The sequence below is a fragment of the Centruroides vittatus genome, unplaced genomic scaffold (assembly GCF_030686945.1).
Source record: "Centruroides vittatus isolate TY-2023 unplaced genomic scaffold, ASM3068694v2 contig_882, whole genome shotgun sequence".
Taxonomy (NCBI): Eukaryota; Metazoa; Arthropoda; class Arachnida; order Scorpiones; family Buthidae; genus Centruroides; species Centruroides vittatus.
Genome location: NW_027122574.1, coordinates 2941788 through 2969442, shown reverse-complemented (window position 1 = coordinate 2969442; position 27655 = coordinate 2941788). Strand labels below are relative to the sequence as shown.

General features: G+C 30.9%; 1 protein-coding gene and 1 long non-coding RNA gene across 2 annotated transcripts in view; both read left to right on the top strand.

Annotated features, from left to right (window-relative positions):
• The window catches only part of LOC136983464 (uncharacterized), a 370671-nt gene that overhangs the window by 156560 nt on the left and 186456 nt on the right, over positions 1–27655 (top strand). The window lies entirely within an intron of this gene.
• Positions 20500–26091, top strand: LOC136983448 (myc proto-oncogene protein-like). Its single transcript, XM_067280184.1, has 4 exons — positions 20500–20703; positions 21114–21568; positions 23009–23578; positions 26011–26091. The coding sequence occupies exons 2-3, from the start codon at positions 21193–21195 to the stop codon at positions 23545–23547; spliced, it is 915 nt and encodes a 304-aa protein (XP_067136285.1). The 5' UTR covers positions 20500–20703; positions 21114–21192; the 3' UTR covers positions 23548–23578; positions 26011–26091.

The following is a 27655-nucleotide window of genomic DNA, read 5'->3' as shown; positions in this document are numbered from 1 at the left end:
GACACATATATATATAATAAATATCAATAAACAGCTTTATTTAGAAAGAATTTGAAATTTTTTTTTTCTCTTGAAAAGCCTTGCAATTTCATACTGTGTCTCTGAAAAATTACCTTAACCTTCCTTAGACGTATATAATATTTTACTTTCATTTTTATATTCTGTATATAAATGCTGGCTGTCGCCATATTTTATATAGGTTTTATTTTAATTTTTGTATAATTTTCATTCTTTGTTTCTTTGTATATCCTTTCCAGAACGTCCTTTCTTTAGTTATCACCACCCAATAAGAAAGAGTTAATCCTGAGAACAAAAGAAAGGAATGAAGCCCTGAGGGCTATGTTGGGAGAACGAGGGTCACTCTGGGTGGAGACTTCGACACGACCAGACAAGGTTTAAGAGGACCCGAAGAAGGTTTAGAAGGTTTAAGAAAGAATATAAGAAATTTCGGTCAAGAGAGATCATTGAAACCCCAAGCAGGCAAATTTGACGAGAACCATTCATCGACCCAAAGAAGAAAGTGTTCTATAATTTCACCACCCCAAGATCACCACTTTCCTCTATCCTTACTCTATTTTCTGTTTCTGACTACTTAATTCCTTTTTATCTAGACCAGCGGTCTCCTACCTTTTTTTAACCAGGGACCACTTTGCTTTCATTGTTGTTAGCAGGGAGTCCCTGCCAGGGACCACAAGGTTTAAGAAAAATAAACTGTGTCAATCTAAAAATAAACTTTAATCAAAACTTTTAACATAAGTAATCGTTAAACTCGAGAGTAACATGCTTTAACAGTACTATTATAATAGAAAACATAACATTTTTAGTAAAAATTAAATTCAGTTTGTATCAATGTGGGAATAATAATTTAAAATGAATAAAAGTTTTAAATCTTTCGCGGACCATATTTTAGCTCTTGCGGACCACTGGTTGGGAACCGCTGATCTAGACAGTTACTGATTTATATAACCGCTGATTTATATTTCTTGTAAAAATATTGTATTCGGTAATTAGTAGTGTCGGGAGGGTAGAGTCAATAACGGCCTGTTGTATCAACCTTTGTAAGCCTAGGTTATATACTTGTGTACTGGGACGAGAGGAGCTGGCATTCCAAAGAATTGTTTTACTGTACGCGAAATAAAGCTATTAATTTTTATAACGTATCTTTGTAGCTAATTTCGCACATATCATCACACTGCTATACGTGAAACGTGATATTTTTTATGTGACAGTGCTTCTGCAATGTTATTCAGAATATCACTAAGCACGCTGGCCAGTGGTGGATTTAGCACTAGAAAGGCCCGAGGCGCAATTCAATTTTGAGGCCCCCTCTAAATATTTTCACTATCTCTACACCCTACACCAGTGTTTTTCAACCGGGGTGCCACGACGCCACGATTGGGGTGTCGCAAAGTTTAGGACCTTAAGTAAATTTTCAAGAAAATGCCTAAAGTGTAGTTCAAGATAACTCATTGTCAGTATTTCGACAAAATTCAATGGACTTAAATTTTGATTTTGAACACGTAGAAACACTATTTTTGCATTAAAATGCTACTTCAACTATCAATTTTTAAATTTTTTTTTTCCCGGGGAGGGTGTCCCCTCCCCGGACCCCACCCCAGCGTTTTCGCAAAACATTCATCTGCCCACCACCACCGTTAGCCCCCCTTACTCAGATTCTAGATCCACTGCCGGTCAAGGGTGCCACGATTTTTTTTTCAATCAGGGGTGCCACTAAAAACTGGCTGCAACATATAGAGTGCAACATATATAAACTGGCTCATTACTTTGACTGCAACATATAGAGTGATTCGGGGTAAGATGGTAAGCGGGGAAGATGCCTACTTTTTGATATTTTCAAACGGTGACGTCAGATATTGTCGTGTGTTTGTATGATGAATCGTTGGGCCAATATTAAGTGCGGAAAGCTGTAGTTGACTACCTTTATCTCATTTTATACATCTGAGAAGAATAAAAGCATAAGAACGAAGTTTTTGTTGCGAAATGTTTCTAGAATCATTTTAAAACTAAAAGTTAAAATAGATTTTATTAAAACTTGCGAAAAACAATTAATTAACAATTAATAATTAAGGTTCTAAAGTTTCCATTGTGAGCTACCGCCGATCCCGATCGGACATGCTAGAACACGTGACTCCACTAGGCATCTTACCCCGACAAATGGGAAAGATGCCACATTTTTCTTGGGGTAACATGCCTATTTTTCGTTAATTGAATTCCAATATTTCTATTCTTAATAAATTTTTGTTTTCTCGTTTTATTGCAGGATACGCATAGAAATTATATAAGGACTTCTCAAAAGGTTTTTGGACTGAAAAAAGCTTTCAGCTAGCTATAGCGCGCTAGAACGGACGGAAACTTAATAATACTTATACTGCGTTGTTATACTTACTACGAAGTACTTTGTACTACATATGCAATAAATTAAATTTGGTTAAGATATTCGAAAATTAATTTCATGCAATTATATTTGTTATCTTACCCTAATGGCATTTGGCATCTCACCCGGATACTTAGGGTGAGATGCCTAAAATGCCAGACAGTAAAAAAAGTCGTCATTGCAAACACAATATACAATTATTTTTCATATACTCCAAAGTTTTATTTGAAAAACATGCTCAAGAATATGATATTTTCGTTAGAGGCCTCCAAAACCAAATTATCGCTATAATTTCCTTCATAAACAAAATGTTACGCATCTTTTCCCGAATCACTACACACAACTTTATTTATTTCCCCCAAACATATTTACGTAGCTAAAATTAGTTTTAACTAATGTTAAAAGTTAAAATTTGTTTTACATAAAATCAAAACATGTACTGTACAGCAGTAAATTAACTAGACAAAACCCGTTTTGTCTAGTTAAAACTAGAATTTACTGCTAGTCAAAAATGAATTTGAGTTAAAACTAGTTTTAACTAGACAAAACGTGTTTTAACAAAGACGTCCAGTATAAACTAGTTTCAGCCAGTTAAAACGCGTTCTAACTAAAAACGGGTTTTGACTGTAACATATATATATTATATATTAAGTAATTAAGGTATAGTACTGTACATCCAAAACTTTATGATATAAAGATTACATCAAAAATATTAAAAATGAGTTTTTGTTTACTTTATATGAAATAAAAACAGAACTTTATAAATTTTCTAAAATTTTATTCAGAATTTCGTGGAGCTTTTCACAGTCTTTCTTTCTTCTCTCCCTCCTCTCCTGTACTTCTCTTCTTATGTCATTTAAAACTTTGATCAACTCGCTGCTCTCTCTTTTTCTCTTATGAGAAGTGATATTAGTTGCGGATGAAGCGGGCACAGTAGACTGGGTTGATGTGCACGCCACAGGAGATGGGGATGTTATGCTGACAACAGGAAACTGGGATGACCTAGAGGCAACAGTAGACTGGGATGATGTGGGAGTGGAACTTGAGTGAGGATTCACTCTCACTCCATCTGTATTGCTACAAGTAGCAACAGGGGATATTTTTCCGGCCGTCTCCCAATGGCATCGTCCATTAAAAAATAAAATTCCCAATGTTTCCGGTTGTTACCGGATTGGGAATTGTGCAGTTTTATTTTTTTAAATGTTTTTTTCAGTCCTCGCCATTTGGTGTCAACCTGGGCTGGAGTGACTGAAAACCCCTCTTCGTTTAATTTATTTGCGATTATCCTCCATATCTATAATATTAAAGAAGGTTGTTAGAAATTATTTATGAAAGGTTCATACGTTCAATGTTAATTTGGCAAGCAGTACAACCTGAATATTTGTATATTGAGATAATTCAAATTTCTCCCTATGTTCGTTGTATAATGAAATTAATTCAATGGTCCTGGCTTTGGGCCACTGGAAGCCACAGGGTTCCTCTATAATAAAAGATAAAAAATATTTAGATATGGAGCCCTTATTATAACAGATTAAAAATTCTAAAATTTTTTTAATAATCGGCCTAATTACATTGTGATCTTAATTTATCCTTTCAACAATTTTATTCGAAATCAAAATTTGACTTACCAGTAGGGATACTCGGTCCAACTGAAGCAGTTGAAATAGTTTTCAAAGCCAATTCTCTGGCATAATTTACATCTGTAATGAATTCCTCTGTTATCGAAATAGGATTTACGATATAAAATTATACACTTTTAGGAATTCCTTTTTACTTACCTTCCATCATCTGACGACAAACGTCTTCATTAACACGAAGTTTTACTTCTTTCCTGTCCGGTAAAGAAACAGTAACATCGTACAGTACATGGACGCCGCCATCTTTGAACAAACGCCAAGCTCGTTGTAAATTCTCCGAGCACGCCGAGCGCGTTAGGAATGCTAGCGATGACGTCACTGGTGTGAAAAGTATACGCCGTGCTCATTGGTAGCTAACAAAAAGTATACAGGCTGAGCGCGTTAGGGGCGAGATCGGAGAAAAAAGTAAACGTGAACCCAGTGTGAATGCTTTTACTACTAGTCGGTCCGATTACAGGATCGGTCGTTCGAGTCGGTCATAGTGTGAAACAGCCTTTACCCGTATTAAACGACCAACTGTGTAACGCGACCGCGAGCATCGATTTTTGGTCCGAAACAACATACAACTGTAATACGCGACCACTTCCGCTAATATATCTGGTCTAAACTCTTGTTCGAACCCACCTGGGTCACTTCTCCCATCCTTGAAATTAGGTGCAGGTGTTAATGAATTAGTCTAGCAACAAAGGAAATTCATTTAATTTGTTCGAAATTGTCCGAAAACGAAAGAAATGCAGTGCTGTCGTTAAAAGATCATGTTAAAGTTATCAGAGAAAGTGAAAATGGTTCATCACAACAGCAAATAGCAGCGAAGTTTAATGCGTTTATTGTTTTTTGAACAAATTTATTATAAAACAAATTTATAAAAAATTTATTTTTATTATTTTATTGTCACGTGACACACTTTGTACGCGTTCGCCGTCCAATGTGACGCCCCGCGACGAAAACAAGCTTAAGCAACGTCGTCTCGAACGGAGCACAATCGGTAAATAATCCTATGATTTTTTGTTTATAACACTTTATATACGAATCGCCCGGAAAAATGTTATGCGTTTTCTGAATGGCTATTAAATATACCTTCTTTTTAAAAATTAATAATTAAAAAAACTCGTATTCCCTTAAACTGCATAATTACCCCAATGTAGCTCTATCGTTGAAAAAATTCGCTTATTTTTGCTCACCTCGAGTTTTACTTAGTAGAAATGACTAAAAAGTGTGCAAAATACGTACGGAAATACGGTATTACAGCACCACCTGTATTGGACGACCACCTGTCTAAAAGACCACTTTTTGAAGGAATCGTAGGTGGTCGCCATAGACAGGTTTTACTGTATCTACATAGGTCGACAGCTTTTATGCTAGTTGAAATATTTAGAATGTAAGTTATGTTATACACCTTTTTGTTGCTGAGATTCATTTTATTTAGCAAACGTTTTCTAACTATACTCATTCACTTCACTATTATTCATTATTTATGTTAATTATTAGTTATTTTTGCATTACTTATCAAATATTTAAACGTTGTTGTTCTTTCTTTCTTTCATTTTGTTTATGTATTCTATTTTGGAACGATATTTAACGGTAAAGATGTTCCAAGGAAAATGTAGCCTGGGGATGGCCTATTTAATGGGTTGAAAACGTTTGCTAAATAAAACGAACCTCAGCAGAAAAAAGATATTTAGTGAATTGTTCTGCTGAGGGTGAATTAGATTATTGTAAGTTATTTTATACTGTGTGTCTATTTTCAAAAATCGATGAAACCTAACATAATTTTTTAAAAAACTTGATATAAACAAATGATATATTATAGATGGATAATTCTGAAAATTTTGACAGCCCTATACAGGAATATTTCTTTTAAAATTATTATTATTTTTTTTAAACTAGTACCGATATTATTTAACAGATGGCGATAGGTTACTTAAACATTTTTCACTGTTGCCAACTTAGCTGACTTGTAAAAAAATCTTTTTTTTCGAAAATGAAGTAATAGGCGATTTATTCAAATTAAATAATTATAAAAAGTATATTTTATACTTTCATCTTTGGATATTCAAAACACATTTAATATAACTAATTTCTTTCAATATATAAAAACAATCTGATAAATTTCTTTATGGAAATTTAAATATGACTACCGCTTTTATCTACCGATCTGTGTGTAGCCAGCTAAGCGTTACAGGCAGCATTTATCTACCGATGTATCTAGTAATATACTCAAGAGTATCATTTTTTTTTATTTTGATAAATTTATAATTTTTAAATTTATTAATTGAATAAAATTAATTATAGATAAAATTACGAAAAAATCCCAAGAATAATACGTTTTTCATACGAAATTAATATGATTAATCCTTAGGAATTTTAATAATACCACTCCATTTTAAACGTTACTTCATTCATTTCCATTAAGAAAACAGGAAATTCTGTTACCAAATATAAATATATTATCGCTTTCTTCCATTGATAAGCAATCGGACGTAATTCCTATTCATAGTATTATTATTATTGTTGTTGTTGTTAACAAATGAACCTTTAAATTAAACTGAAATTTTATTTTATTTTTTTAATCAAAATCCCACAAGGCAGAAAGAGTTTTAAAAAACCCCAAGAAAAATAGATAAATATAAAATATACTTGTGAGCAGTATGTTGGCCTTTCTTTATTGCTACACTTGTTACACTGTGAGTGGACACCAAGTCAGCCTTAGAAAAATCACTTAAGGTCCGAAATGCATTCTTTTTGAAATAAAGTCCATCATCATCTTGTTGTAATATAAATAATTATGAAATTGATATTTATATTACAAATTGATGAGGGACTTAGAGTCCGAAATGCATTTTTTGGCTGACCTGGTGTCCAGTGACGGTGTAACAAGTGTAGCAATAAAGAAAGGCCAACATACTGCTCACAAGATTATACGAAGACTAGACAAGAAGCGTATCATAGTATAAATATAAAAGTTTTACTTTCCTGGTTGTTATATACATCACAGAGGGAAAGTATGGCGATTTGTCAAAATATGACCTCCAGATTTTTACATTTTTGGACTCGGGGATCTTGAAATGTCGAGAAATTCCAAAACACTATTTTTATTCTGTATGTACGGATGTTAGTGTATGTATGTGTGCCTGTGTCTAGTACGATCTTATTCACTCTTTGAAGCATAACAACTTCTGCGCTTTTTGTCGAAAATTTCTGAAATTTTTCAATGAGGTTTGCTTTTCAGGGGGGGGAGTTGATGCTATTAAATTTTGGTGGTTAAAGGTCGAAAGAGTGAGAGAGATAAAGAGGGTCGTGTCTATCTCCAGTAGGGTCGGACTTTTAATGACGATTTTATTCGTTATTTGCATTTTTGCAATTTTTTTTATAAAACCGTAAAAATTAAGTTTTTGACCATTTTATAATAGTTAAATTAAAAATATAAAATATTTTAAAAATAAAATATCATAACAGATGGCGCCACTAAAATTTGCCGGAAAACTTATGAAAAAATCCAGCAACGAGTTGCCTATTATTCTTCAGGAATTTTATCAATTCGATTCATTTCTTGCGAACAAACAACCCAACAGACAATGCAAATATAGAACATAAACGATGTTTTTAGTGTTTTATAAGTATCAAAAAATCGAATGAAGTAACGAAGATCGAATGAAGAGAAGTACAATCAGTGGCGTAGCTAGGATTCTCCGGGCCCGGTGCGGAACCAGATTTGTGGGCCCCGAAAAAAATTTTCGGGTCTTTTTTTCGTAATTTTGGGGCCCCATGGGCCTATCGTTTTCCAGGGGCCCGGTGCGGACCGCACCTACCGCACCCCCCTAGCTACGCCACTAGGCACAATACATTCTTTCATACGAGAAGAAAATTATTCTATTTCCGTAATGTTCCGCCATCTATTGATAGTAACAAACATTTTTAAATAAATATTTTAAAATATTCGTGCAGAATCCATTAAAATTTTAAACCGTAAAAAATGATAAAATTTAAGTAAAAATTACTAGAATAAAATATATTTTAAGTGGGTAATGAATGTATAGATTTAGAAAAATGCGTAAAGCTTTATTATCCTACTCTGTACTGCACACTTTTTGGCGTGTCCCGAGAAATATCAGTTGTTTTAATTTCTCTCTTTTGTAAGACTATTTTCTTCTATTGAAGTCGTGCAATATGCGTTATTACATTTATATTTATTTTAAACTAACAAAACCTTCGATACTACAAGCATCTCCGTGGACAGCCCGTGTATTTTACACGAAATTTTCGGCTATAGGAATGCTTAAGAATGATATACGCTATATTACCTTCTCATTTAAAAGTGGAGAAAGAAACCAAGGTAGTTGACAGTAGCGTAACCAGATCGGACATTAAGGGGGAACAAGTTAACATTTAATATGAATCACTACACAGTTTAATAAATAATCGCATGTGATACTTAATGGATTGTAACAAATATAGGCCTATAGTTAACTCCACAATTAAATTATTTTTTCTTCATTCAGCGTTTTTATTAACATTTTCATTATGAAGGGGGCCCGATTACGCCAGTGACGAGTGAAAATGGCCGATGGCTGTGTTCCGATTCACCAGAACGTAATTCATGTCGCTCGAGGTCGTTACGTCACCGGAATTGATACATGGTTAACATGTGTTGATCCTTTGCCAAGCACACCCGATCGAACGTGACTCTGTAAGGCATTTGACCCTGGAATCTATCCCAAACGTAATTTACAACATATCGGAACGTAAAATAAAACTGTTTTTTTTTATTTACTTTTGCTTATTTTCACCTTAAGAAGCACCATATTGAATGGTTTATAGGCTTCACTTTCATTTGGTATCCTAGAAAACCGAACTTTAGCATAAACTTGAAGTTTTGCTTCTGTTGCATTTTTCTATGTTTAAAGTATTATCTATCAGATTAATTGAATTTTAAGTTTCATTTATATAACTTACGACGATAACTTTAAGAGATTAAATTATAATTTGTAGAGATAAAATTGCCATTTATTTATATCGCTCTTTAATATATCCTTGAATTATTCAACTTCCGGTTTATTATCGATGTATAACAGAATTTTTTATTAGAAAAACCAGTAAGATGTATGAATGAATGAATGATTCAAATCACGCTTTTTCTTATATTTTCTTTCTCCTTGAATAAAAAATTCGAGACACAAGATGTGTTAGAAGGACAACCTTGTTACATCTGTCCAATACTTATGTAATGTTACCGTGAAGTTATAACATGTGGCTATAATCAGCTCTTCTTTAACTTAACTATCTGAATCTTCAAATACTTTTACCGTTCATTACAATAACATGGATCTTAATTTTTAATCTAAAATAAACAGATTTTCTATCGTGTTAAGCATCAGAAAGTAGAAGAAATCCGCTGACATTATAAATTTTTATGCAGTTATACAGGATTATGCTTTAAATATGTCGATATTTTTAGTACAGGACCATATAGAGCTAGGTCTTAAATAGGGATATATGATAAATTTAAAGCCCTATACTATAAATAAAAAGTCCGAATTTACACATAACCTAAACAAACTACAGTCAGGGCCTACAGACGAGAGGAAGCTAAGAATTTTTTCCCCAACTCCGAAGTACACTGAGGGGTACAGTACATAGTGCTCCTACTCCTATAAATTATTGTTTAGGTATAAGGTTATGTAAAGGGCTAACGCGTATATGGAACTGGGCTTTACACGTATTTTAAATTAATTTTTTATTATTATTTAGATTCTTATAAAGTCAAAATGAGTATATTTTGTTTTAATTCAAGGCCTTTGCACTTTATCTTTTATCAAATAAAACTTGTAATGAGTCGATATCGCTAGCTTCCTATAATGTTATCTACTCTCTTGATAAGTAATTGGTAACGTTTGGATAACATTAATTAGTCAAGTTATATATTCGACAAGAAAATAAAAAATAAACAGAAATCACTGAATTTTTGGACGATCGATTATTTCACCGAATTAATTGATTATCTATTTAAAAAAACAACATGACCTTTACTTACCCAATTGATAAATAACTAATTAGGTCAAACTCTTCCTATTTTAGGTCATTGATAACTTGCCAAAGGTCGAAGTTACAGCCTGCGTTTAAAACTCACGTTTTATCAATGCAAGAAAAAACTATTAAAATTAATTTAATTTATATTACTTTAATTTTTGAAGCTAATTTTATAAACTGTTAACGAAGCATGGGGCCAAAGTCCTCGATGAATGAAAAGAAAAAAAAGGGTCTATTTTTGTCTATACCTCATACTGTTTTGTGTTATTTTAGGTCATTTCTCTTGCAATTTTTCTTGAATTTTTTAAAGACAATAAACTGCTGAACTGTCGTTTAAAACTGCGATTAAAAGCTATTAAATAGCCTTGAACTGTTCTTCAAAAGTGTCAAATGCTTATTTTATTAGATATAGAATCAGAACGGGCGTGATGAATTATAAGGATTTTTTTTTCTACAAAATAGCAAAAGTTTAACATTTTTATAAATTATTATTGAGTTTATATGATTAATAACTCAATCAATTTTTATTGATGAATTTAAACAACTTTTCTTTTTATTTCTTGCTGATTTTCCAGTTTAAAAGGGCTTTTTAAGTTAATTTCGGGAATTTAGTCACCGGCGGAAAAATCGTTTGTAAATTAATTTTCTACAAAAAAGACTTTATAATTTATGATTAAAAAAAATTATAGTTGCATAAAAATTGGAGTAGAACGACGTGATGAAAACAGCCGAATAAAAGAAAATCGCGATTGGCAAAGCGATGCGACATAGCGATAAAAGAGAAGCGATTCATCGCTTTGTCGCGTTACTATCGTTATGATATGCTATTTTATTGGATTACTAGCAGATGAGCCCGGCATGGCCCGGGCAAAAAGTACCGATAGCGTAGATTAAAATTATTAGATTTTAGCTAATCTTACCCGTTTTCACCGGTGCAAGAATTCGGTCTCCCTCTTCCGAGACTAATTAGAGAATTTTTAGATGAGTCTAAAAATATGTTTGATTTCCCACAAAAACGCAAAAAACCGCATGTAAAATAGTACAGTAAAAGCAGAATTCTTCAGGGTAATCTATATCCCTTAAGAGCCCAGCGATGTTGGGGAGAGAAGAAAGTTTGGGTTAAAACTATATTTTTTTTCAAAGTCTAGCGACCAAAAACAAAAGACTTTCAACTATTTCGTGTCATATTTTAATAATTATTTAGAAACTTGTTTATAACAAATGTATATTGTAACTCATATGAAAATTAGTCACCATATACGTTGCTGTCAATTGTGTGTACTGTACGTATGGACGCTAAATGTGTGTGTTACGAAAGGGAATTTAGATTTAACGTTCGTCTGTAATGTATCCGACCGTATCAAAGCATTAATTTGTATAATTATAACAATACATGCAACATTAGGTATTAGAACTCTCTTGCAGAGATATATATAGAAAATAATATAGAATTTAGATTAATTAAGTAACAAAGTAATTGATTCGTTCCTTAAATAAGTTTTATTTTAATTACACTATCTCAATCTCTTTTTATAAGAGTGAATAATAAATAGTGTACCTAAAAACAAGAGAAAACGCTTGTATTTTTGAATCTAATAACGCGCAGTCTGCATTGGTCTGCGTGCTGATTGTAGTAGTAACCGGATCATCTCGTTGCGCGTGGATTTTAGTTACATCAGTTTGACGGCTATTAAAATAAAATCATTCTTACAAAAATAACATTACTTTATAACATTGTAATTCAAAAAAGCACATCTCGGGAGAGGCAATTTCTCTTCCTGGCCCCTCCTCGTGAGCCCCTTGAGTGGGGTCTTTCTACGCTTAAGGCAAAAAATTATTGTTACGTCACCGGGAACTGGCGCGTCATTGGCTTGCTTACCACTCCGACCGTTGTTTGATTTAAATAATTTAAATCAGACAACGGTACTGTACATGCTTAAATGAGTGCAGCAAGCAGAACTTTATTCATATATTGTCTAGGTGACAAACATCTAAGTAAGCGAGCCAATAGCAGAGTCCGTTTTATACGAAACGAAGTTTGTCATTGGCTGGCTTACTTAGCAGCATACCATCTAGACGCTCCCAAAGTAAAATATAATTTTAATTAATTAACTAATTTGCTATTTAGTTACTTAGCAATTTTTTACTCTAAGTTAATTCAATAGTTTGTACCGTACATGAATCTTAGAATTGGGCAAATTTAAATAATCTCTTTATTATAATTTCATTAAGTTCATTATAATTTATTTTAAAGATGCTAAATAATTTAAACTTTATAAAATTTTGCTCTGTTTAACAGTTAACAGTAACTTATATAAGACAAACTTCTCGTAGAAAATTGCAAGAAATGTCATAGATCTTGCGAACAACTTCAAGCTTAGAATACGGTTTATATATCTACACAAATGTATTAACTTATATAAGTTAATAATGTAGTTTCCATATGTAAAATACATTTGTGTAGATAGAATGCGGTTTATTAAAATCTCAGAAAAACGAAATAGAAATGATTAAACGGTTACTATTTTCATTTCGTTTTTCTCGGTCGGTGACTAAGGGTTAGTGGTAAACCTTACTAAGTACGAATAAATATTATAAAAGAAAATACTGTATTAGAGGAATCCTTTGTTTCCGACGTAAAGCCGATACTAGAAAATGTGACAGTGGTGAATTTATACCCGAATAAATAAACGTTTCTTGTCAAATGTATATAGTTTTCCCTACTGTTAAGAGAATATATTTTAGAATTCTTATCGAAAATTTAGAATAATTTTAAATTATTCTAAATTTTCTAATCTAATTATTCTAAATTATGTGGGCATTGGGCAAAATAAACAGATGTTCGTAATTGCTACGAACATGTTATAATTGAAAATTTTTGTCATTCCTAAAAGTACTTTCTACTAATTAAACACAAATTAACGTTCGAAAACTTTTGATTTTTGAGCAATTATAGCATAGGCTATATGAAGCGATAAACAAAAACTCACAGAAAATACAAGTAACACGTAATAATACAATACAAAGCAATATGCATTTTTACATTACCATGAAACTGTTACAACTTACAAGTAATTGAACGAAAAATCTATTTGAAACATTTGCTTGTAGAAGCAGAAGTAGAAGCAGAGTACAATATTCCCATGTTTGTTACAGTTTACACGCCCAATGAGAAAATGTATTGTATAGAAAAGTAACTATCATAGAAAATGTCACAAAATGTTCGTCTAAGATTTAATTTTACGGAAAAAAAGTAAAAATCTAATCATCTATAAAACGTTTGGTGCAATTATACTTTTATATTTATACCAATTCGTGAAATAATTTGTCATTTGTAGGAAATCTATAAAGAGATATTGATGCAATCCTATTTTGCTTTATGATACTGACCACATCTTTTGTTTTTATAATTTGATATTTTAAAAATCTTCCTTTGTAAATAACAATTTTAAAACAATTACACTCGAACCATTCTAAATCTGTAACAAACTCTATCATCCTCTTAGTAATTCTCAAGTTTTCCACCGACACGGCTACTCTTTTTAATGAAAACGCCAACAAAAAAGCAAGAAATTCAAAAGAAATTAGATAATGAAAGTAACTAATTATAGGCTAAACACTAATTAATAATAAACAACGGATCAAATGACAAAGCGAGCGCATTAGTGACAAATAAGGTTTATAAATAAATTTATAATATGTATTTTATCTCCAAACTTTTAATGCGAACGTTGGTCTCGATGTTCTTGTGCAAGCTTTCTTACGTCTGGTTCCAAATTGGTTAATAACACCAGAAGATCTCTCTCTGCAACTCCTGTCTGTTTCTGGTTTTCATTAAGGTGCCATTCATTCATACGATATGTTTGTGGTATTTTTGGTTTGTTTATTAAATCCACATTCAACCAAGTTTGTGGACGGAAAGCAATAAAAAAATATTTCGGCCATTTCCCACAATTTAGGAAAATCTCTTTTAGATACGTCAGACTTTACCCAAAGATTCCTGTTATATTGAATGAATTTTGTTTGTGTTGCATCGAAGCTCTATTAAAACTTTACTAAATTTCAATCTACAGCTGTTAGATTCTAACATCCATAGGTTGTGCATCAAACAAATCCAAAATCCAAATTGGAAAGATTTTTATCCAAACACAATTGACTGCTACTCAAAGGCGCCCCCAGGATTTGCGAGGACCTAGGCAAAATTTATTTCTGAGGCGTATTAATTAAAAAAGTGACGAAAGTAGAGGGTAGACTTTTTTAAGTCTACAATAAAACAGACAGTAAAACAAAATTATAATCAATAATTACTAATTTGATGATGTAAATATCAAAATATATACCAAATTTGTGAAGTCTCAGTAGAGCGAAAATACATGAGTGGCCTTTTTCGCCTCCTGTATACAGCTAGTGTACAGTATGTTGTATGAATGTATTCGCTACTGATACTTAACTTATGCTCTAAACTGTCTAAAGACTAGAGTTGAATTGTAGTAGAGGAATGTAGAAAAGAATTCGGTTAGGTTAGGTTTTTATATATTTTAAACATTTTTGTCATATTTACAGCATACTCCAGATAAGAAACGAAAAGTAATAAAAGATTTTACTTTTCGTTTATTTTATTAATTTTATTGCAATAATGTTTACTCTTAATTTATTAAAAATATGTCACGTACAACTTCCTATGGCTTAAATAATTATTAACGAATAAATTAATGAATAATTAAAATAAAAATTAATTAAATAGACTGTATCTAAGCTATATAATATTTAAAGCAGGTCCAAATACGAAACACGTCAAAATTAGCTAGTCTCGATGTAATCGAAATGTATCCATCAATAAAATGACAAATGATCAATAACCAATTGAGAAAATGAATATTGAACTTTATATTATAGATCTATTAGAATGTGCTTATAAGAGTAATCATTTTGAGATAGACGACAAATATTATACACAAGAGAATGGGGTATTAGTATGGGGTCGATCATAGGGCCAAAATTAGCTGAACTGATAATGATTGAAGATATTCCTGGTATACAATACTATAGACGATACGTCGATGACGTTCTGATCGTATATAATGAAACAGAAGTTAGAATTGAAGAAATAAGTAAACTAATAAATAACATTCATACGGAAATCCAATTTACAATTGAAGAAGAAGCACTAACTGACAATAGTATACGGTATCTTGATGTCGTAATCACTAGGAAAGAAAACACGTTAATATTTGAACCTTTTAAAAAACCATGCTCGATCGAAACCACACTGAATTATCACTCTAATATACCTTTGCATATTAAAAAGAATATTTTTTTATATGGAATATAAAAAAAAATACAAAATAGAACTAGTGAACAAATAAATAAAAGTAAATATATAAATGATCTAGAGAGAAAATTTAGCCTAAATGGATACCCTACCAGATTAATCAATGAATGGCAACAAAGAATAGACATTATTATTAAAATACCAGGTAAAAAAGAAAAAACAAAACCAAAAGTTAAATACCTAAGTTTTCCATACATAAAAAATATGTACGAAAAAATAGATAAAGAGATACGGAAAAATAATATAAAGCTTGCCCCAAACTATAAAAATTTAATCTCCGGATTAACTGCTAAACAAAGTACAAGAACTTTTTGTTTTAAAAAGTAAATAAAGAAGAAATGGAAAATATAGTATATAGCAGGGGTGGCCAACAAGTCGATCGCGATGCCAATTTTGGTCGATCGCTCGCGATGTCTTGACTTAATGTGTTACACTTGTAACTGAACGCAACTCGTGAACGTAACGCGCAAAAGCAACAATATACATGCAGTTATCACTGGACTCGTAGAAAACACAGCTATTTAGCTTGAATATTTGATACTGTCATGCGGTAGCTTCTTTTCTTTAGTATTAACAATATTATTATTATTAATCAATATTATTTATCCACGGTGACAACGTTGAGTTTCAATTTTTCATTTGTTTAAAATGTAAGTACCTGTTCTTTATGTTTTAAATTAAATTATGGCTTTTCTTACCTATCTATTTACTTGATAAGTGAGCGTTTTCGGCAACAGACCTCTATATTTTTGGATTTTTGGAAATACGTCAATTGAGAAAAATATCCCAGTATCACCAAATGTAGCAAATATATTTATTCCTGCTTCGGAACTACATACCTGTGTGAATTGGCATTTTCACACTTAAAGTTAACGAAGACTAAACATTCTGTCCTGACTGATTCCCATACTGAAGAATCATTATTATCATCTTTGTCAGGATATACACCTAATTATGTTTCCTTGGTAAGAGACGTGAAAACTCAGTCCTCTCATTAATGTAACGTAATAAAATAAATTTTACATCTGTTTTTATCAGTAGCTAATTTGAATTAATAAATATTGTTAATAATTACTCGTGTTGTTTTAATTCCCCTGGACGTGAGTTTTTTGGCCCGTTAAATAATTACGTTGTTTTTTACGTAGGCAGATATACAAGGTGTTTCAGTACAAAGAGCACTCCCGCGAGCTATTGATAGATTAGCAAAAAATAAGTCTAAAAATCTTATATCATTCTTCCATGATAAATTTTCCTCGCCCAAAAACAAATCGCGAAAGTAAAATCTTATAATCAAATTATCAGCCGTACTGTGCAGTTTTATAACAACTTTTTCAAGTTTACGAACAAATAGTACCACAATTTATACATTGTAATTGATAAAAAAAATTAAATTATATTTTAAGTTAATAAAAATCTATCTTAAAAGTGTGGAAAAATCGATTTTTTTTTAGGTGCCGCCTGTACGGAATGAACTCGTAACTGCAAATATCAAAAGTTGGGTCTGGAAATTTATTTTCTTTATGAGCTTATATCTTGAAAACTTAATAAGTGATTTAAAAAATAAAAAATAGTTTTGAACATATATTTTCCTTATCTACCCATAGCTCGCGGGAGTGCACCGTACTGAAGCACAGTGTATAAACATAGTATGTATTTCACACCCCCCTCGCCACTGTGCCTACGACAACAAGTCGATCGCGACACATTTTTAAGATAAAAAGTAGATCTTATGTAGTACACAAAAGTTGGCCACTCCTGGTATATAGAATACCCTGTACATGCAAAAATAATAGTTTCTACATAGGCGAGACTAAACGAAAACTAAAAGCACGTGTTAAAGAGCACATGTCAGACTTAAAATACAGCCGCTTAAACTCAGTTTTTCACGACCATTGCGTAATCAACAACTGTAATATCGATCAATTAAATATACAGATTTTACATAATGAAAAGAAAGCATATGATCGAAAATTTAAAGAGAGTGTAGAAATAATAAGAAATAAATATCAGAATTGTATAAATAAGAATCTAAGCGTTAGAGTTAGTGAAAATTGGATGAAAATATTATGATTGGTTGGTTATTCGTTATAATTGCATGTTAATCAAAATTGGTTAATGTACTTTCAAGATGTTTTACTATGTATAAAACTTCGAGTGTATTTCTACCGATAATTCTTTTTAATAATTTATGTTAAAATTCAAAATGTAATATTGCTGCATGCCGATATATATCCATATTAGTTAACCGGATAGAAGAGTCGGGATAGCAGTTTATAAAATGTGTCTGAAAGAACTGTAACACTTAATGTAATTTTATATTGTGTTTTACGCTATACACTATAGGCAAGCTAGTTATCGATATGTTTGTAATTTCTGTTTCAATAATTTAATTTTATAACTTGTTGTATTTAAATGCTGTGTTATTAGGCGTGCCTCGTGTCAAACTAACCCTTATTCCATTCGCCCCGCGGAATTGGAAATTGTTCATTAGATCTTTCATCCATATGTTAATACTTAAGGTTTTGAGGTATGCTCCTTTTTGCTTGTGCATAACTCGTGTTAACTTCTGTGTTAGGAACAACAAAATTGTAGATGCATTGATGTATCATAAACTCAGTTTTAATGTATGTATAAAATTGTTCACTATTATTTACAAAATTAAAGGAACCCGACTGTGTTGTCGTTACAGATGTACGGGAGCTGTATCTATAAATACCACAATAATCGTTATGCAATCTCTATTGTTACCTGTCAATCCATTACATGCTGTTTGTGGGTGTGTGATTTAATCTGAGTTATCTGAGGAGGGGCGAACGCCCGAAACGCATCTGTAAATGGCGTACTAGCTGAATAAAAGATGGAAAACTAGCCAAGTGTTGAATGAAAGTCACTTCATTGTGCCAGTATACTATACTATACAATATATTATAATTGTTACAGGAGTATATGTTCTTGTACTGTACTTATTTTATGTTACGTTATGTTATTTTATGTTGTTATGTTACTAATTTAATCAAAATTTTAAATTCTTATTTTTTTATTTGTTCATTTTTTAAAGCATATCTATCTATAGCCTAATTATTTCTAAAATTAATTGACTTTATAAACACTGTATATTTTAAAATGAAATTGTACTTACGTTACAGTTTTATCACTATAATTCAAATATTTTCAATAACCGATCATTTATGTTGATTTATAAGTGGGAGAAATTTAAATAATAATAAATACTTCTTGCTTATATAACAAATAGTAAATTAAATATTTTTTTAAAATCTGTACCTTAGTAAAATTTATATCCATGCCCTAAAAGTCAGTTATGTGTGTATTTAAAATATTTTAGTGCGAAACAAATGTTAACAGAGTTTAGAACAACGTGAAATTGATAGAAACATAATGAAAAGTATGATTAAATGTTTGGCTATAACATCAATTTGGCCTTTTAGTACACTGACTTTTTGAGCCATCCCGTATCTAGAATAATCTTTTTAAGTGTAGACTACATTGTTATTTAATGTTAAACTTTATTCGCTAGTTAAAACTCCAATACTTTCCAAAAAGTGGTTTTTAATTTATTAACCTTTTTTACAAAAAAGAAAGTTTTTCAGTTAAACAAAAGAATGACTTGTCAGCAGTTTAGAATTTAATTCGAACTAATCTATCTGACAGATCCTAATTAACATACAGGCTACAACATATATGCCTGTTATCTTGCCACGTATGTAGGCCGCCTAACCTTTAATATACTAGAAGCCTTTTGAGGCCCTCAATATGTTAAGAAAGTGTATTATACTTTTTAAGTAATAAAACTTCACATTAAAGTAAAGATTTCCTCATTGAATAAAGTTTCGTAAATGTTTTTGATATCTTAAATGCGAACTCTTGTTAGTCTCTTATGCTAAGGCTGACTAAAATTGTTAAATATTTAAAATATTAATCAGAATCGACCGTTTCTTTAGAAAATTAATAAAATTATTTATGTAGATACATATAGAATATTTAAATAATATAATAATTTAAATAACTAATATGGCTTCCGGCCCGAGGGAGGCCATTTTAGATCAATGTATAGCAGAATAGTAACTTATATTAATATATTCGTGAAAAATGAGCATTATTTTAAACAACAAGAATGAATAATCTAAAATAAAGCTAAATAACTACTTTTTGAGTTGAAAAGCTATAAAGAAGTAATGATTTGTGATTAATAAGCAATATGAAGTTGATAGAAAAACCGGGGATTTAAATATTTATTCTAGTTTATTATTAATAAACTTTAGATTTTTTAGTGTTTTAACTGATTAAAACGCCAGAAAGTGTATTTCGGTTAATATTAGAAAAATATGAATACAAGCTTGTGTCTAGTTAATTCGTTAGTTCATTTATTATCGATTGGATTGATTTATTCGACCTTTTATTCAGCATTTTCTAAGCATTAAAACAGGACGTATTTTAACAAAATATTCTTAATTTAAAGGAATTGATTACTGTATCTATAAATCACCTTCTGATATAATCAATATAATTAAATATTCATAACATTGTTTCCGTTCTCCCGCCTCTGGCACGTTCCTATTCTTATTGAATAACGTGTGTCCGTAATAATAGTAAGTGTAGATTATCTACGTTAAATGGTGATTACTCAACCGTTATGTTAATAATAATAAAATTATAGTGTACTTTTGCAGAAGTACAATTCCTCTAATTTATTTAATAAGAATATAATGCTTATTTTTCCCCTTAAAACGACTTTTCCACGGATGACATCACGGATGATTCATTCGATTAATTATGCCAATAGAGGAAATTTAAAATATAAAAATAGGCACGTGACTACACATCTATACACTCATTGGTTACTCTACGATAATAACCACACCCACTCATCATTTCCCGCTAATTCCAACAAAAGACAACGTCACTCGAAATAGTTCCTAATAAAACGCATAGATTTAATCAGAAATTTGAAAGCATTATTCATTTTGTTACAAGGATATAATTATATTCACGTTTTTATTTAAATATCACTTAATTTAATGTTAATTTTTAACTTGACGATCGGATGACGTAGCAGGTATTCGGAAGGATACAGTTTCGTCAACGGGTGGGTGTAAAGCGCCTAGAGTGAATGTCGGCCATTTACTTCGCCGGCATCAATCAGTCTCTCGACTCGTGTATTATGTTGATGTCTGTGCTATTTCATGTTGTTTTATCGAATTCTGTTAAGCAGCAAGTCAAACACGGTCCATCTCTCGATCCAGGGACGTGAGAGGGACTTTTAAATTCTATTTCTGATCCTTCCGAGTATTCAGGTATGTCTCGCTTACACTATACGCTATTGCATATAATTAAATGACTTTTCTTCTTTAATTTATATATTTTAGCGTTTTATGAGAATATTATTTCATTGTTATTATCTCTTTGCGGGTTCGGAACCGTCCATTTATTATTTTTTGCCCAAATTTGAGCAACGTATGGTTACTGCATGTTGTGCAATATGGTGTTTATCTGCATGCTTTAAATTGAAATATTGCTATTAAAAGTATTAATATTAATTCAATTTATCTAATATTGAATCAATATAATAATTTTATCGTAAAAAATAACTTTTAAATTTGAATTTTTAGCTTGATAGATATATTTTAAAGGATGTTAGCAGAGCGCCATCTGTTGATAGTAATTGATATATATATGATAAATATTAATTATTTTTTTACTGTAGGATTTCTCTACTTGGTATTGCCGATCCCAATCTACTACCATCGGATTTCTTTACGGATTGCAGTTTGTGTGCTGTTAGTATGGCACCCGTACCAGATAGCGGCGGTGATGATTCATTGCTTTATTCCAGTTTGAATCCGAATTGTCTTTTCGAAGATGCAATGTTGACCGATTCGGAGCCGAGATATGAAGAAATATTAGAATTAAGCAGCGAAATTAGACTCGATACATCAATATGCCCAATTGCATTTGAAGGCTCCTGTTGGAACGAGAGCCAAAATTCTAATATAGTCAATTATGTACCCGAAAGTTTAATTATAGAATTAAGTAACGATAAAGAAGTTAATGTTTCGGGAATAGAACCAAATCAACTTAACATTCCAACTATTCAGCAAGATCATACATATTCACAGAATCCTTCCGACAATGAAGCTGATTATGACATAACAAATGAAGGTAAATAAATTATTCATATTTAAAACATTTTTTGATTTAGATATAAAATAATTTTTTTAAAAATATTTTTAAATTTATATATTAAAAAAAATTATCGTTACGTGGCAACACTGTAACTGCCACTTCCTGAAACTCCGTTGTGATGGCGTCATGAGTGACGCACATTGCGTAATCATTTTCAACAAATGGAAGCACGTAATTTACTTTAGATAATTAAAAAGTACTTTTTACGTTACGTGATTGGTTGAAGTATTCAATTTATAAAATTTTGAAATTTCGAAGGAATTATTTGAGTGTTCAAACAAAGACTTTCAATATTTAAAATGTATTTATGTATAATTTTACTAATTTTAAATGAAAAATGGTCGAAATCAAATGGGATGGAAAGATATTTAGGTTATTAAATTAATTAATAAAGTGAAAAATTTATCATGGCTTTAATTTGAAGTAACAATAAATTTGTTGCAGAATTACTCATTTCTAAAGCTCCAGAAATGCATTATAAGACAGAATTTGACATTACATTCCAATAATTAAAGTAGGAATCTATTTGGCCAATCGTGTGACTTACTCATCCCCCAAATATATATGTTGGCTGAAATCAGATGCTCAGTTATATATATCAAAAGATAAATTATGCCAATAATATACTGAAATAACTAAGTTATCTAACATTAAAATTGAATAGAAAATATTACAAAAACAAGTTTTTATTCAATTCTTGTCTTATTATAAAAACAAATATTAAAATACTCCATTGACATATTGATAATTCAATGGATAAAGGTAATTGTGTTAATAGATATAGTTAATTGAATATAATCAAATTAATTCAAAAATTGTTATTGGAGAGCAATTACCCTCATTAAACTGTAATCAGAGATTGAGATGATGCATCTCTAAAAATATCTTATGAGATATTTAATTTCCCTTGCTTTATACTGTATTATGACTGTTTTGAAATATTTAAATTTAAATGGCATGTTCTGTAATGCTAAAAGCTTTGTAAGATATAACAATATAGGTTCTTTTAGTAAGGTTTAGAAGCCCCAAAAGAAGTTATTAAGACATCTTCCTCATTGCATGAGGGTAACAAGGAGCCAGTTGGTAAGCTGGTAGAAGTGAAAGCAAGTGAGGAAAATGTCCTGATGACTTTGATTTGAAGATTTATTAATAATGAAGCTAGTATTTGCTTTATTTTTATACATCTTTGTTCTTGTAAGAGATTTGAATGTTGTTCAATTTTAAGTGCTTAAGAGAGTCTCTTATATTGTAGTACAATGTGTATATACTTACCTTATATTCCTTAAGATTATATTTTATATCAAATACATATGGATTATCTATATTGATAATTTAGAAATATAATTGTTCTTCTACAACAAATTTGTTAGAAGTTACATCATAAATATTAATTATTTATGATAAACATTATTTCAGATGAAGAAATTGAAAATCTAAATTTTGAAGATGGAATAGAAAATATTGATATAGATGAAATCGTAGATGTGGAGATAAATGAAATTGACATTACTGACGATGACAGTTGTAGAAGCATGGCAGAAAATGTTCTTGTGGCCGTAAATGCAGAAATCTTAAATCGTCGACGTCGCGGTCGACCGAGACGTAGAAATTATGCCAGATCGATTATGTCGGAAAGTGAAAATAGAGAAAATAACGGAGGAAAGAGGACAAAAGGTAAAAAGCGAATGGACGATAGGACGAGAGCTCTTCATAATACGAAAGAGAGAGACCGAAGACACGCACTAAAGAGAGACATTGCGTGCCTAGCCGAACAACTCCCAAACTTGCCAAATAAAAAACCGACAAATTTGGTTTTGCAGAAGGCAATAGAATATATAAAAAAATTACAAACAGAAAATGACAAGTATGAAAAAGAACTTAAAACGGTTAGAAAATTAAATGAGGATCTCTCAAAACGATTTGCAAGATTGCAACACAAAACAAGGAGGAAATAGAATATTCTGTGCATTCTAAGTTAATATTATGGTAATTATAAACAATTTTTATAATTTTTAATTTATAAATTACTAAATATAATTATAGACGTAAGACATACAATAACCCATTTCTAAGATATACAGTATTAAAAGTGTTAAAAATAAATTTTTATTTTAATGCAGAATGCAATTTAATTCTATAATTAGTCTTAAGACTTTAATACCAAAAAAATAACACTATTTTTAGATAATGTTTTCATATGAGATGATCAGTTTAATGTGCACTTTTCTCAGTTTTTTAGCTTACATTCATTATACTTTTATCTTGAATGATTTAAACTTTGGTTTGGATATATATAATTAGTATTTGCCTTGATAAATCTGGATGATCCATGTTTTACCCTTGGATTTGGTCGTCATCAGCTGTAATTTTCTACTGCAGTATAGGTCTCTCTAGTGCTCACTTTTGTTAATCTTATCCATCATTTTTCAAGTGTTTTTCATTTCCAAAAGAATGGATGAGAGAGGAAGATCAAGAGGAGATGGGGAATCATTTTTGAAATCATTCCCCATCTCCTCTTGGTCTTCTCTCTCATCCATTCTCTTGGCATGGCTTTCAGTTATTCTTTGTTAAACCATCATCTATTATTCCTTCAAGTGTGTCCTGTTGTTTCATACTTTTTCATATCTATATTGCTGTCTTCTGTTAGCCACTCATTTATCCTATTATTTTTCATGATATATAATTAATTTTTTGCAGGAAAATAATATGTATACATATTTTAAATCAAAGAAAGGAAGAATTTATAATGTATAGAATAAATTTTTAATTACAGATAAATGGCTATTCAATTGCTCATTATTGGTGCAATAATTAAATGTTAATATTTGTAAAGAATGATACTGATTCAAGATTATATTATAATCTTATTTACCTATTTTAATAATTTATAAATTTAAATAGTATATTTTATTGTTATTTACAAATATTGGAATAAGTAATGATTTGTGTAAAAAGCCTTGTTGATTTCACAATGTAGGCACAATTATAATGTTATTGCTCAACTTGATGAAAATATCATATTTTATAGAAAGATTACTTATAAAGTAATTGTTTTTTATTGATAATATTGAAATTATTTTAAACTATAACAATACATTAAGTTAATATATTCCTTATCTTTATTTATACTTAGATACTTTTTGATTGCATAGTTAAATATACAAATTATTTTTATCTTATAGACAAATTTAAATTGATAAATCTATATAAATAAAAATGTAAATGTTCGTTCCTAATCTCAAATCTCCGAAAGTTCTTCACCGATTGCTTTGAAATTATGACACAACGTTGCATTAGAATATACGCGTGTTTTTATATAATATAAATGTCGAAATCCCCCCCCGCGGGAGAAAGGGATAGGATTAAGGCTTACCGTGAAGAACTCTGCTTATATTATACTATTTTAGATGCGGTTTTTTGCGTTTTTGATTGCGTGTTGTCGTATTTGCCATGGATTTTAGAATATTGAATTTTTCAATGTTGTTTCGTGCCTTCTTTAATGAGAACCGATTGTGCAATGTTTCTTCTTTGTCCTAGCTTTCCTAAAAGCCAGGTGTGGCGTGCTCTAAACGAACTCGACAGATTGTCGCTGTGTTTTGTTTTTATAGATTAAATTAAAAGCTACTACATAAAAAGGTAGGGTTTTTAAAGCTCTTTTAGGCACACGCAAGCGAATGAAAATATTAAATTTTATGGGAAAAAAGGAGAGAAAAATCAAGATGTTGCCGATACTTCAGATTTAAGGTCAACAGGAAGAGGATGACGATATTTTGCCAAAAAGAGAACATCCTCGTTTTATGGTGATTAGCAGTGAAGAAAAACTTAATATTAACGTGCAATACTTTTGATTGTGATTGTTAGTTAATTATTGATTACTTTAACAAAAACATTTCTTTTTTTCATAATTAACAGAATAGTATACTCCTCTAGCTAACTTTTGGAACCTAACCCAGTTTTCTACTAGTCCTTTGTTTTGTGTAACACGACACTTTTTCGGAACCTAACTACCGTGTTACACGGGGATATCTGTATATATATTAACATCTTACACAACTGTAAATATACAAAGTCGATCCATGTGAAACCATAATTATCCCATATCACGTGGGATATTGTTACAGGGTATTGAACTGAATGAAATCGTGTATCTATTACATAAAAGCTAGATATCAAAATAGTAAAACTTACTATATAGTCTTGTATTTGATCAAAGTCGTGTTAATTTGTAAATTGAAGTTTACTCTGTAAAATACGGTGTCTAGTGAAATGTTAATTAAGTGTTTTTGTATTGATAATCAGTATAGAGCGATTGTGTTGAATAATAAATAATATTTGATTATCAATACAGATTTACATATTATTTATTAAGAATTTATAGTTTAATACGATTTTACTTATTAATTTATTTTTTTTAACAGATGTCAGGAGGAGATGGTTTTTAATATTTTATCAGTGTATACGAATTGATTACAAAATAAAGATTATTAAGAATTTATTAATTATATTCATTTTGTCTCGAATTTAAAATATCGGGTTGGTCAGTTGCCATACGCAGGTAAAGGAGCAGTGCTATACACTGACGAATCGCAAAAATATGCTCTACATTATACTATATACATTACACTATATACTTTCGCCATTATTTTGGGATACCGAAACTTAGGTGTACCGAAATATTGGACTTCCCCGGTCTTACGTGCATGCCCTTTTTACAAAATGCTCCTCCAGACGATCGATGAATTGTAACTTTATCTATTACATATTTGCCTTTGAGTGCAACTCAAGTAACTTTCTAGCATACTCAGATCAGAGTATGCAAGGAACCTACTCAACGGCAGTGGTCATTAATCTAGTATTTCGCAGATGATTTATATCTACTTATGGCATTGCTACTATTTTTACGTGTGTATATATAAAAATTTTACACTTGTGAGAATTATTCCCACGTCCTTCCGATACATTTAAATCGTCGAAGCGAGAGGTCGAGAAACACCATTTTAAACCTAATTAAATACGTAAAGTATTAGTAACTTGTCATACAATATTTTAGAACTATAATTAAGTTTAAAAGTAACTTTTCTGAATTATTTTTAAGAGTGTACCTGTCAAAAAAACTTTGCAAATAAGGAGTTCAAGGTACTGTACCTACGTATCGTACATATATCCTCGTAGTAATGTCTTCCCGTTCACCTTGGAAATCTTTATTGCCTATCGCAATTGAAAATAGTTTTCGAATTGAATAACAATGAAGATTATCGCAGAATTTTATGCCGGTGACCTTCGAATGCGACCAAATACCCTAAAAGCAGGCGCACGGTTTCATCCGAGATTTTATATTTTCTAGAATGAAACCTATTTACAATAGATTAATTAAAATACCCTTGACATATTAAGGAAAATAATACCTTTTTAAAAAGTTTTCCTATTCATTTTGGAAATTTTACCTTAGGCAATCATCTATTTCTCCTTCGTCGATATCTCTGACCGTGTAAGAAAAGACTAAAGGAGATTAAAAACTCGAAAATTCATCTTCTGTAGGTAAAAATACTTTTTTTCTGAAAAATAATATACTTAAAATAACAATTTTCAGTACCGAATTTCTTATAATTCCGCTGAAAATACGGAACAATTATTGCATTATATCTGGCGTATTAATTGATAATTATGTAATAGGTCATTTTCAAACGAAAAAAATCGACTCGTTCGTCAAATTTCATGGCAATTTTTCTAATTCTAATTAGCATTCGGATGAATGCACTCTTAATATTGTTAACTTGTTCGAAGGAGATTGACTGCTCGAGTTCGTAACCTGAATTACAATAATGTGGTCAAACCGGTGAAAGAATGGAAATTTGATCAAGGATAACGAGTGGCTACGTTGTTATTATTGTTCTGGATAACGACACCAAATATTTAAAATATTTGAATTTCGTCTGTATATAAAAGTATCGAATATTGTAAATAGATTCACTAATCGGCTGTTTATTGAATTAAATATCTGAAATTTCAACAATAAATAACATTAAACTGAAAGTACAAAAGTTTTAACGTTTTCAAATTATT

Bases quoted from the DNA above. Each gene is read 5' to 3' on its own strand.
- LOC136983448 (XM_067280184.1), top strand. From the start codon at position 21,193: ATGGCACCCGTACCAGATAGCGGCGGTGATGATTCATTGCTTTATTCC. The intron at 21,569-23,008 runs GTAAATAAATTA...ACATTATTTCAG, and splicing joins TTATGACATAACAAATGAAG to ATGAAGAAATTGAAAATCTA.